Consider the following 13,854-nt stretch of genomic DNA (forward strand, 5'->3'; position numbering starts at 1 on the left):
AAAAAGTCAAAAGAAGACGCAGCCTGACTCAAATATTGCTTTGAGCCTTCGCATGGCAAAATGAGGGCCAAGTCGACACCGCATGTGGCGCCACCTACATTTTTAACTCATTCACTGCCATTCACGAATTTGTACGGGACACATAATAATAATAATAATGCATTTCAAATAATTTCAAATAATTAATACATTTCATTTATAAGCGCCTTTCAAAACTCTCAAGGTCACTTTACAGTCACAGGATAAGTTTTTCTGTGGGTGAGCAGCGGCAGCCACACGCGCCGGCGTTCAATCAACCCGGAATAACTCTGATAGATAGAAAGTTAGCTAGCTAATAGCTAACTAATCAATAGCTAGCTAGCTAACTAGCATATAGGTAGCTTATAGATAGCAAATATATTGCTGGCTAGATAGCCAGCTAGCAAATAGATAGCTAGCTAAGTAGCCAACTAGATCGCTAGCTAGATAGCTTGATAGCTCAAGAGGAATAAGCCCCTTTCAAAACTCTCAATGTAACTTTACAGTCACAAGATAAGTTTTTCTGTGAGTGAGCAGCGGCAGCCACATGCACCAGCGTTCACTCAACCCGAAATAACTCAGATTGAAAGTTAGTTAGCTAGCTAATAGATAACTAATCGATACCTTGCTTGCTAGTGTCTAGATAGCTTATAGATAGCAAATACGTGTATATAGCTAGCTAGATAGCCAACCAGCTAATAGATAGCAAATAGATAGCTCGATAGCTCAAGAGCAATAAGCGCCTTTCAAAACTCACAACGTTACTTTACAGTCACAGGATAACTTTTTCTGTGGGTGAGCAGCGACAGCCACACGCGCCAGCGTTCACTCAACCCGGAATAACTCAAATAGATAGCTAGCTAATAAATAGCTAATAGATAGCAAGCTAGCTAGATAGCTAATAGGTTTCCTGACTCATATAGCTAGCTAGCTAATAGATAGATACAGTAGCTAGCTATCTAGATGGTTAATAGCTAGCCAGAACGTTGATTATTTACTATTTCAATGATTTTTGGTTATTGTTTTTATTGGAAACCATAATAGACCCAAACATTCCCGTGTATAAATTTGAATAAATTTGCCTCAACCGAACGGACAATTGCCATTTGGACGAGGAGATTCGCTATGATGTCAAATTTTCCACTTTTCTCTCTGTTTCCCTCTTTCGACTATATGATGACGCTTCATATTTGAACGTAGCGGGCAGCTGTTGTCGTGATGACGTGTCGTCTGGCAGCTTCTTTATACGAGCGTCGATTCAGGAGGGGCGTCCAGACAAACTTCTAACAGCGGACAAATGGCCAGCGTCAAAATACCTCCACTATTTCGGTCAGCGTTCGGTATGCGGTATTCCTTGTTTGCAATTACATACGCATTCAACATATATTTGGCTTGATATTTCATGTATGTGACATATTTTAAATTTGCCGTCAGATTGGAGTCTTGGGAGATAATATATTCAGTCAACTATTATCGCGATGTTCGAATAAGAGCTGACAGTGTTAACGTGTGACTGCTGCTGCTATTTAGCGCCGTCGAGAAGGTTTGATTCCCGGACTACGAGTACCGTATTTTACGGTGTATAAAGGCGCACCCCCAATGAATGAAAAAAATGTTTTTTCAAATACAGGATATGTATGTACTGTGAGACCTCAACTTACGAACTTAATTGGTTCCCAGACAGAGTGTGTAAGGCGAAAAGTGTGTATCTCAAAAAAAAATTCCCATAGGAAACCATTAAAATGGGAATAATCCGTTCCCGGGTTTCCATAAATTATACTTTTCAAGTAAATAAGCCTTAAAACTACACACAACATACCTTATTCCATGTATAATAAATGTGCTATTGTATTGTAATGAAAGAAATACACTGCATTGTATCATAAAGTCACTTTATTTACATTTGTGATGGTCATTTATGGCTTGATGGAATGGCGTTGGAGGTCGAAGGTCAAAGGGAATTGCTGTTTGGAAAGAGAGGACTGTAATTAAAGAAATAAACTGTGCTGTAAAATAAAGTTTTATTTAAGTCTTTTTGATGGTCGTTGATGGCTTATGGAAGGAGAGTCACCTTCCGTAAGGACTGTTGGTGCTGTTCGGTCGTGTGCTTCCGCCGAAGATCACTCCGCCAGCCGTGGTGGGTGTGTATTATGAAAATAGTGCTTATTATAAGGTTTAATTTTCATAAATTTGACGTTTGTAAGACGAAAAGTTTGTAAGATAAGGTGTTTGTAAGTTGAGGTCTCACTCTATATATATAAATTCACAAATTTATTCAGGAATTGAAAATATGACAGAGCGCCATTGCCGAATTTGTTCTGTTTTTTTTTTTTTGGGGGGGGGGGATGCCGATAAAGCGCTGGCCTTGGCCTCTGGCAAAGTGTCCATTATTTAATAACAAAACAATAAAACTCCGGACCCATATCATTTAGGAATTAACTCTTTTTTTTTCCCTGATGAAAGAAAACAGTCTAAGGTTTCTAACGCTGTATTGAATGTGTATCTAGTCCTAAAAGTCAATATTGTGCGGGTCCTGGAATTCGAGTGAAAATGACAAAAACCCTGGCGCTGGAATGAACACATTTTTGCACATCGTCGAGCAGTGAATGAGTTAACAAAATATTGAATCCATTGAAATGATATACTGACTCCATCGAGATGCACGACGCTCCCCCACACCCACGCAGTCCTTCCACGTTGCCCCCCTACTTCCCATCTCCCACTCCGCCCATTTTTTTCCCCCTATTGTGCACGCGTGCGCCTATTTTACTCCGCACTCCATCTTCAAAGCCGGACGCGCACGTCACACGCCAGGGTTCCCGAGTCAGGCAAGGTTTTTGTCCGTCCCCCCCCCCACCCTTCCATTTTTTATACCCTCCACGGAGCCCTGAATCGAACGAGCCCACGCAGTCTGCGCGCGTCTCCGATACGGGTTGCGCCAAGCCAACCAAACAGCAAGAATGGAACGATGCGCATGAACGTTTGCGTTGAAGAACATAACAAGACATTTTCGTCAAAAGACATTTTTTTATTTTTAATTTTTAGCACCTGTAGGATGAACTTTCATCTCCGGCACGGAGCAAAAGTGGGATTTTCGAGGAGCTAAAAAGGCGAACAACGACGGCTGCCGGTTGCTGGGCGAAGGGCTGGAAACAAGCAAAGAAGCGGAACATGCTTATGGGAACTTGCATCTCCTTCAGGTACATTTCCCAAAACGCACTTTCGTCTCGGTTTGAAAAATGATTTTAAAACGCGTGGAGTCCACGTGTGTGTACTTTTAATTAAAAAAAAGGGACGGCGAACGTTTCTTTCTCCTCACGAGGGCGTAACATCGGGTCCCGACCGGCATTTGTATTTTATGAATTTTTGAACAGCGAGACGAATGTGGACGTGTCGGGATTAAAATGTTTTTTTTTAACATTGAGCTCATCCGGAAGGACTTTCTTTCGTACGTCTCAAAACAAAAGCCGCTCGATAAATGGGGAGATGTTAACGTACTTCTGAAGGTTTTATTTAATTTAATGTATTTTCTTTAGTTTATAGCTTATGTCATAATATAAAATTGTACTTAAAGTGGGCATCAGGATTGGAGGCACGTTCGTTTTCTCTCTCTCTTGTCTCTTCTGTCTGTCTCCGTCTATCTCTCGCACTCTTCTGCCTGTCTTTCTCTCTATCTCTCTGTGTCTTTGTCTCTGTTTTGTCTGTCTCTCTCTCCTTCTCTTGTGTCTCTCTCTCACTCTTCTGTCTGTCTCTCTAGCTCTCTGTGTATTTGTCTTCCATTTTGTCTCTCTCACTCTTCTGCCTCAGTCTCTCTCACTCTTCTGTCTCTCTCTCACTCTTCTGTCTCTATCTCTCACTCTATTTCTGTCAATTTCCTTCTCTCTCTGTCTCACTCTCACTCTTCTGTCTGTCTCTCTATCTGTGTATTTGTCTCAGTTTTGTCTCTCACTCCTCTGTCTCTCTCTCACTCTTCTGTCTGTGTCTCACTCTTCTGTCTCTATCGCTCACTCTATTTCTCTCAATTTCTCTGTCTCACTTCTGTCTCTCTCACTCTTCTGTCTGTCTATGTCTCTGTGTATTTGTCTCTCAGTTTTGTCTCTTTCTCTCTCTCTTTCCCTCTCTCACTCTTCTGTCTCTGTCTTTCTCTCACTCTTCTGTTTCTGTTTCTCTCACGCTTCTGTCTGTCTCGCTCTCACTCTTCTGTCTCGCTCTCACTTTGTCTCTCTCTCTCTCTCTTATTTTTCTGTCTCTCTGTATTACTGTCAATTTCTCTCTGTCGCTCTCTCCATATCTCTCTGTATGTCGCTGTCTCTCTCACTCTTCTGTCGCTCTCTCTCTCTCTCTCTCTCTCTCTCTCTCTCTCTCTCTCTCTCTCTCTCTCTCTCTCTCTCTCTCTCTCTCTCTCTCTCTCTCTCTCTCTCTCTCCCTCCCCCTCCCTTATTTTGCGCATTTCTTGGCCACTATTCCGCGGAGCGGAGCGGTGCTCCAAAAGCTCCACTCGACCAGAGACAGAGCAGTCCATCTGTTCCTCACATAGCAACGGGAATGGAGAAGGAAGAAAAAAAAAACCAAAATCACACCAGTTCCACCATGTCACACTCGGCATTCTGTGGCTCCAGTTGCCTTTCATGATAACAGAAAGGATGAAGCCACCCAAGTGACTCTGGTGAATGAATGTATGGACAATATACTGTCAAAACTGAGTTTACGAACCCCTTGGCTTACGAACTTTTCAGTTTCCGAACGTTAAATTTATGAAAATTTTACCTTGGCATACAATGTATTTTTTGGACAACACAATTGTTGAGGAACTAGGTAAAATTATTGCAGAGAAAGCACCAAAAGGGATCATTCCTCAAGATGGTGAAAGAAGAAGGTTACGTTCCTCATCAAGTGTTTAATGCTGATGAAACCGGCCACTCCATTCCATCAAGCCATCAACGACCATCACAAAGGTAAATAAAATTACTTTATTATACAAGACAGTTTACTTGTTTAATTATAATACCATAGCACATTTATTGTACATAAAATACGTGTGTAGTGTGTTGTGTAGTTTTAAGGCTTAGAAAAGTAGAAAGTAGAAAATTATGTTTTATGGGTTACCAGGGAACGGATTATTCTCATTTTAATGGTTTCCTATGGGAAATTAATTTTTGTGATACACACTTTTCGCCTTACACACTGTCTGGGAACCAATTAAGTTCGTAAGCCAATGTATCACTGTGTTATCGCTTTTTCGCTGTTCATTTCCTCAAGAACTGTACTGTCAAAACTGTTTTTTTTTTTCCTCCATACGTTTTTAATATTATTGCAATCTTCATGCTCGGTCCCGATTGCGCCTCCCGTCGCCGTGACCCCTCTCGCTTTCCACCTCTCGCTAACCTCTCTCTCTCTCATCTCACCCCTTTCTCAGAGTGGCTCGGCCCGATGCTCTATCATGACTGATGGCGACGGGAGAGTTCAATTTCAGTATGCAGATAGCCCGGAGGGACACGAGCGAGATCAGGAGGGCGTTTTGGAGGAGGTGAGGCTAGCTATCCTGAAATCCTACCACGACGATGTAGAACCCGGAGGCCTTTGTGATGAGGAGCACATGGAGCTCAGCAGCGGAAGTAGGAGGAGAAGCAGGAGGAGGTACGATGAACCAGGAGAAGACGACGTGGAACAGGAAGCGGAGGAAGCGCAGGAGCTGGAAGTGGATGTTGGGCCTACGCTGGAAGTTCGCATCGTGGCTCCCATACGGGATCCGGACTGCGTTTCGGAGGAGGAGGAGCAGCAGCAGCCATACCCGGCTTTGGCCCCCGTGGCCTTCTTCTGCCTCAAGCAAACTACTCGGCCTCGCAACTGGTGTCTACGCGTGGTGTGCAACCCATATCCTTTTGGTGCCGTGGAAACTTGGGCTTGCAAGAAAATCCGGTAAGACCCAACTTTGTCGTCATTTTCTCAGGGATGAGAATTTTCCGTCGATCGGCGGATTTCTGACTTTTTCAGACCGAAATGACCAGATAAAACTAAATATATACAGCGATATCTCGGTTTACGAAGCCCTTGTAGTGAGAGGATTAAACATTAAAGAGACAGGCAGACGACAGAGAGTGAGGAAATGGATAGAAAACAGTAAAATTTGGACTCGTTTCAACTTTGATAGTTCAAAAGCAGAGTGTAGACTGCAAGGTTAAAATATCCCATCAATCAGGCTCCACAAATAACCCGCACAAGCCCTCTGTACACTTGATGCAAAAAGCTATCAACACAGCTAAACAGAACACAATTGATGAGGAACAAGGTAAAATTATCGCAGAGAAAGCGCCTACCAGGGATCATTCCTCAAGATGGTGAAAAAAAGAAGGCTACGTTCCTCATCAAGTGTTTAATGCTAATGAAACCGGCCACTCCATTCCATCAAGCCATCAACGACCATCACAAAGGTAAATAAAATGACTTTATGATACAGTACAGTTTATTTCTTTAATTCTAATACCATATCACATTTATTATACATACAATAAGGTATATTTTGTGTAGTTTGAAGGCTTAGAAAAGTAGAAAATTATGTTTTATGGGGACCTTGGAACGGATTATTCTCATTTTAATGGTTTCCTATGGGAAATACATTTTTGGGATACACACTTTTCGCCTTACACACGCTGTCTGGGAAGCAATTAAGTTCGTAAACCAAGATATCGCTGTACTCTCGCTTTTTCGCTGTTCGTTTCCTAAAGAACAAAATAACAAAATAATATGACACAGTCATACAATGGAAAAAAAAAGATGAGGTATCACCGTATGCCTTAAATCACCTCCCCGCTATTTCAAAACACATCAGATCGACACCAAATAAACCGTTGCGGGGGATCGCCAGCCGGGAAATCCCCACTCTTGAGATGAGTACTTGTCGTTTCAGATGGACAGCCATTGCCAAATGATGTTGCCATTAAAATGAAAGACGCCAGAAGCTCATCGAGTGAAAAGCCATTGAGGGTGAAATTGATACATGATCAAGAGTATGTTTTAAAACTTGAAGTGGAGCAATTTGGCAGATCCACGTGGGCATTTGGAGTACTTACCTCGGGGGCATCTTTTTTGGCACTTGGCTCAATATTTTATATATAATAGTGTCGTGAAATGTGATTTTTTTTTTTTTTTTTTGCCTTCGTGAGAGCAATTATACTCGTACTTTAGTTTATAAACCCTGCGGGACATAACGAATGTGTATATTCCAGTGGCGGGCCGTGCATGTCAACTCTAGGCCTTCAGTAGTGCTATGTCTGAATCAATCAACTGTGAGTGTGGTGTGATTTAGAGGGTGCCGTTAGCCAGGAAATAATAATAATAATAATAATAATAATAATAATACATTTCATTTATAAGCGCCTTTCAAAACTCTCAAGGTCAGTTTAGTCACAGGATAAGTTTTTTTTTTCTGTGAGTGAGCAGTAGCAGCCACACGCGCCAGCCTTCACTCAACCCGCAATAACTCAAATAGATAGAAAGTTAACTAGCTAGCTAATAGATAGCTAATCTATAGAAAATATCTAGCTAGCTAGGCAGCCAGCTAGATAGCTAGCTAGGCAGCCAGCTAGATAGCTAATCTATAGAAAATAGATAGTTAGCTAGGTAGCCAAATAGCTCAAGTGATGGTCCATCTCCACACATCATGATGACTAACTAGCTTTTTTTTATTTCGGGTTGTAATGTAGCACTAGTTCTTCTCTAAACTTATCAGCAACGGTGGTCCTCACCCTCACTCCTTATCTGGAGTTATCCGGACCTCACAAAACTGCTGAAATAGGAATGTGTGTGTGTGTGTGTGTGTGTGTGTTTGTCGGCTTGAAAGTAAGTAATGCAGAGATGGATGAATAAATAAAAGATCTAGGAAAGCCATCAGCATCCAGCACTATGTTGTCATGGTGATGGTGACCCGTGTGTGTGTGTGTGTGTGTGTGTGTGTGTGTGTGTGTGTGTGTGTGTGTGTGTGTGTGTGTGTGAGAAGTACAGCAGAGCTTGAGATCATATCACTGCAATGCTTCAGCTCATACCCTCATTCAACATGGCCGCCTTTAAATGAAACAAAAATATTTTTTTTCTTTATATGTCAAAGGGAATTGCTGTTTGGAAAGAGAGGCGCATTACATGACGACTGAAATTAAAGAAATAAACTGTTCTGTAAAATAAAGTTTTATTCAAGTCTTTTTGATGGTCGTTGATGGCTTATGGAAGGAGAGTCACCTTCCATAAGGACTGTTGGTGCTGTTCGGTCGTGTGCTTCCGCCGAAGATCACTTCGCCAGCCGTGGTGGGTGTGTATTATGAAAATAGTGCTTATTATAAGGTTTAATTTTCATAAATTTGACGTTTGTAAGACAAAAAGTTTGTAAGTTGAGGTGTTTGTAAGTTGAGGTCTCACTGTATAGCACTGCTGAAACAACTTACGACCAAATTCACCTTCCGAACGACCACTCCGAACGGATCTCGTCCGTAAGATGGGGAGCGTCTGTATCAAATGCAAAATACCAACTTAGGTGAACTTTTACCCTTTCAAAATCTGTCTTAAATCTATTTTAATCATAATAAATAATAACACATTTCATTTAGTGTTTCATAATGGTATAAAACATATGCGTCATCCCTGAACGTTACACCGAGTGGCTCTTTCAATGCATCCAAGAGAAGCTTTCACGCTGCAGCAAGAATGCACGAAGCTTAATATTTAACCGTATCTCCTGAGAGGTCGGGAAAAAAAAAACTGCAGCTTCTTTGCTTCTCTTGCGCTTCGCGGCGCGTGTCCTTGTTTTGAACGACAAAATCGGGCCGGAGTGAGTGTGAGCGTGCGAGGCAATTTGAGCTTTGCCACTTTTGTGCAAAACGCAGCACGGAAGTGCGACTTGGGCCAGGATGGCCGAGTGAAGGTGGGCGCCGGGTGAATTCCAAAGTTAGTTCGCAGAGGGGGAGGGAGGGAGTGAGAGAGAGAGAGAGAGAGAGAGAGAGAGAGGAGGAGAGAGAAATAGGAGGAGAGAGAGAGGTAGAGGGGGCGAGAGAGAAGGGGGAGGAGAGAGAGAGAGGCAAGAGAGAGAGACAGAAAATGAGGGGGAGAGAGAAAACGAGAGAGAGAGACGAAGAGACGGAGAGAGAAAAGGATAGAAAGAGAGAGGGCGAGAGAGAGATTCAGGGTGAGAGAGAGAGAGAGAGATGAAGAGAGGGACAAAGAGAGGGAGAGAGAAAGAAGGATAAAAAGAGAGAGGGCGAGAGAGATTCGGGGTGAGAGAGAGAGAGTGAGATGAAGAGAGGGAGAAAGAGACGGAGAGAGAAAAGGAGAGAAAGAGAGAGGGCGAGAGAGATTCAGGGTGAGAGAGAGAGAGAGAGAGAGAGAGAGAGAGAGAGAGAAAGGCAGAGAGAGAGATGAAGCGAGGGACAAAGAGAGGGAGAGAGAAAGAAGGATAAAAAGAGAGAGGGTGAGAGAGAGAGAGAAACAGAGAGTGAGATGAGAGGGAGAAAGAGACGGAGAGAGAAAGAAGGGTAAAAGAGAGAGGGTGAGAGAGAGGGCGAGAGAGATTCGGTGTGTGTGTGTGAGAGAGAGAGAGAGAGAGAGAGAGAGAGAGAGAGAGAGAGAGAGAGAGAGAGAGAGAGAGAGAGAGAGAGAGAGAGAGAGACAAAGAGAGTGAAATGAAGAGAGGGAGAAAGAGACGGAGAGAGAAAAGGATAGAAAGAGAGGGCGAGAGAGAGATTCAGGGTGAGAGAGAGAGAGAGAGAGAGAGGGAGTGAAAGGCAGAGAAAGACAAAGAGAGGGAGAGAGAAAGAAGGATAGAAAGAGAGAGGGGGAGAGATTCGGGGCGAGAGAGAGAGAGTGGGGGGGGAGAGAAAGAGAGAGAGAGAGAGAGAGAGAGAGAGAGAGAGAGAGAGAGAGAGAGAGCTCTCGGACAATTGCTTGTTCCCGGCTTCGGCAAAGATGCTGTCGTCAAAACTCTACCTGGTCGCTAGGCAACGAAATAGCACTGCTGCCCGCACAAAGTGATGGTGGGAGCTTATCCACAATGTGTGTCACTGTGTTTCACAATTTTTTTTCCCATGACATCCTCAACCAAAAACTGCAAATCACAATTCGGGTGATTATTTCCGACGTCGAGATTCGATTTTCTCCTCTAATATTTCCGATCGACGTCCATTTTGGTTTCATCAACGCCAACAGATGCCTTGGTTTTTGCAGCGTGTGTGTGTGTGTTTGTATGACTAGTCTTGTGAGGACCACTAAGATTTTATACCATACGTAGTGAGGACATTTTTTGACAAGTGAGGACCTTCTGGCCGCTCCTCACCAGTTTTTCATTCTAAAGGCTTCTCGTGGGTCTATATATCCATCTGTTAAAGTTTCAGAGAGGTCCTCACAAATTCACCCAAAATGTCTTTTTGGCGTGTATTTTCATTTCACTTGGATACACACATTTTTTTACTCACTGTGTGTGTTTATATGTGTGTGTGTGTGTGTGTGTGTGGTGGTTAATGAGTGGAAAAAGTTCACACCACAAAAAGTAAAACCATATTTTAACCAAATTCACTACAGGGATGAGGACTTTGAACATAGCCATTCAGAAACCTCACTCCTGCTGTTATTTCAGTTTCAAGTCCACTTTTTATTTCTTTGTTTTTAAAGAAGTTGAAGTCGGCAATGGGGTGACATTTAGCGTTCAAATATAACACTAGTTCTTCTCTAAACTTATCAGCAACGGTGGAAACTTATCAGCAATGGTGGTCCTCACTCCTTTAGCTATCTAGCTAACTATTGAGTTAGCTATCTTCTTGCTATCTATTATCTGTCTAGCTGGCTATATATTAACTATCCAGCTAGCTATTATCTATCTATCTGGCGAGCTATCTATCTGGCTAGCTATTAGCTAGCTTTCTATTAACTATGTTCTTGAGTCTTTTGAAAGGCGCTTATGAATACAATGTATTATTTTTATTATCATAATACAGTAAAGTCTCGTTATATTGATATCGATTATATCGATAGTACCGCTTATTACGATACTATTTCTATGCACGCACGGAGAAAATTACATGCAAACAGGGTCGGATATATCGATAGTCCCGGTTATATCGATATTTTTTCGGACTCCCGAGAATATCGATATAATGAGACTTTACTGTAATAAGTATTATTATTAGCCATCTATTGGCTAGCTAGCTTCCTATCTATTTGAGTTACTTCTGGGTTCAGTAAACGCTGCCGCGTGTGGCTGCCGCTACTCACCCATAGAAAACTGATCCTGTGACTGTAGAGTGACTGAGAGTTTTGAAAGGCGCTTAGAAATGAAATGTATTTTATTATTATTATTATTATTATTATTATTATTATTATTATTATTATTATTATTATCTGGAGTTATCCGGACTGCATAAACCTATTGAAACAGTAAGGTGTGTGTGTGTGTGTGTGTATCCAACTCCTATTAAATGTCACTTAGGCTTTAATGAAGAAACGCTGCTCTCACCCCCCCATCTGTTCTCTATTATCGCCGTTCAAACACACACACACACACACACACACACACACACAGATTGAGACACAGCACTTTTCACCCCCCCGACACACAAATAAGCGCTTGAGCGACGTTAAAGGGTGTCACAAAGCAGCTGACCCAGCTCAAGTGTGTGTGTGGGGGTTGTGTTTAAAAAGCCTGATTTAAGCTGAAGTGGCCGCTTGCTAATTTGTGTTGAGTCGGCTCCAAAGAACACACAAAAAAGGAATCAGCAAAAGTGCCATGCAATGAGCCGCTTTATTTATTTATTAATATATATAAAAAAATTTTTTTTTTTTTTTGCTCTTGGGCAGAAACGTAGCTGGTCCATTGGGACCTTTGTTGAGATTTATCTTGAATTTTAGGGCGATAATCTAAATTTGGCTGCCGCTGCTCACCCACAGAAAAAAATGCTTCCTCTGACTGTAAAGTGACCTTGAGAGTTTTGAAAAGCACGTATAAGTGGAATGTATTATTATTATTATTAATAATCTTCGTCATCATCATCATAATACTAATAATGCTAATATTAAATTATAATAGTAATAATATGACTAGTACTCGTACTGCTACTACTACTACTACTAATCTTAATAATCACAATCATAATAATCATAATAATAATAATAATAATAATAATAATAATAATACTAATAACAATATTACCACTACTACTACTACTACTACTACTAATAATAATAATAATAACATAAAATACTACTACTACTACTAATAATAATAATACTGTTAGTACTAGTATTACTACTTACTACTACTACTACTACTAATAATAATAATAATAATAATAATAATAACATAAAATAATACTACTACTACTAATAATAATAATACTGTTAGTACTAGTATTACTACTTAATACTACGACTACTACTACTACTGACTACTACTACTAAGAATAATAATCTGCATAATAATACTACTAATAATACTAATAACACTAATTATACTACTACTACTAATAATAACAATAATAATTCTAGTACTAGTACCACTACTACTACTACGACTACTACTACCACTAATAATAATAATAATAATCCCTTTAGCAACTTTCTTTTCAAAGTTCTTCCCCAACCCCCCCAAAAAAAAAAAAATAATAATCACATATGGTCCACAAAGTACTCCATAAAGAAAATACACAACTCTAACAACACATTTATTTATTTTACAAGTCCTGTTAAATGCTTTAGCATACTGGTGCATTAGCGATTAGCCATTAGCATGTTTGCCAAACAGTTCAGAAGCTTGGCATCGGCATCTCTTATCCGAGCAACCGTTGGCTCGTTTTCTCTCTCAACTTCAGCGTCCTCATCCCATCGCCCTAAAATTGTGCTTGTTAGCTTCACAAAAGACCGATTTCCCCTGAATGCATCGTTTTTTTTTTTTGTATCACCGATTTGAAGTTTGACGAACGGACCAGTGTTCAGCAACGTTTGTATTCTTACCAGCTTTCCTGCACAGGATCAGAATATTGATTTTGAATTTGTATTTGTTTTGTTTTTACAAATGCAGCACTGCGCCACAACACTTTGTTTACCTTGCCGGAAGCTCTAATCCCTTTGTCGTTGTGTGTCAAGAAACGTCTGTGAGCGTTTCTTCACTTGGCACGTCTTGACGTTTGAGGAGATCTTGCATATTATTTCCTAATTTGGTAACTGGCAAGCTGTGTGTGTGTGTGTTGTGTGTGTGTGTGTTTCACTACTCTTGCGTAAAAAAAGAATGTGTGTTTGCTTTATCGCATCTTGTATTTTTCTGAATGATTCATATCAGGTGGAATGTGTGTATCTGTGTATGTTTGTACGCGCGTGCTAGCGTATTTAAAATGATGTGAGGCTGGTTGGAGTCTTCCTGTTTTACAGCACGGAAGATGAGAAGGTATAGAAGAGCATCGAGGCGAGAGTTTGTGAGGCGCGCTAGGAACAATGCATCAATAAACGAAGCGCAAGGAAGGCTGGCGAGTCGTCGGATGACTTTTCAAAGGCAGTTTAACATATGGAAATGCGGACTTTGATGATGACACTTCGAACACGGTTGCACGGGCTGATGGGGGGGGGGCACATCTCAATGCAAACTATTTGTGGGTGGAATGTATAGAAGAATAATGTGGCGCACATTGGATTGGAATAGATAGCCAGCCAGCTATCTAGCTAATAGATAGCCAGATAGCTAGCTAGCTATCTAATAGATAGCCAGCTAGCTAGCTAATAGATAGTCAGATAGCGAGCTAATAGATAGCCAGATAGCGAGCCAATAGATAGCCAGATAGCTAGCTAGCTAATAGATAGCCAGCCTAGCTC

General features: G+C 41.3%; 1 protein-coding gene across 3 annotated transcripts in view; it reads left to right on the forward strand.

The window, feature by feature from the left end:
- Positions 1-13,854, forward strand: part of cacna1ha (calcium voltage-gated channel subunit alpha1 Ha) — a 77,762-nt gene that overhangs the window by 14,915 nt on the left and 48,993 nt on the right. For 2 of the 3 annotated variants that reach the window (XM_089018214.1, XM_089018216.1), the window contains exons 4-5: positions 3,064-3,218; positions 5,435-5,891. In XM_089018214.1, coding sequence (XP_088874340.1) covers positions 5,459-5,891 — 433 coding nt within the window. In that variant the 5' untranslated portion in view covers positions 3,064-3,218; positions 5,435-5,458. Of the gene's footprint in view, positions 1-2,887; positions 3,219-5,434; positions 5,892-13,854 lie in introns of those variants that run through there. The other variant, XM_089018215.1, reaches the window with a different exon arrangement.

The sequence above is a fragment of the Hippocampus bargibanti genome, linkage group LG17, assembly GCF_051943395.1.
Source record: "Hippocampus bargibanti isolate YZ-2025 linkage group LG17, ASM5194339v1, whole genome shotgun sequence".
NCBI lineage: Eukaryota > Metazoa > Chordata > Actinopteri > Syngnathiformes > Syngnathidae > Hippocampus > Hippocampus bargibanti.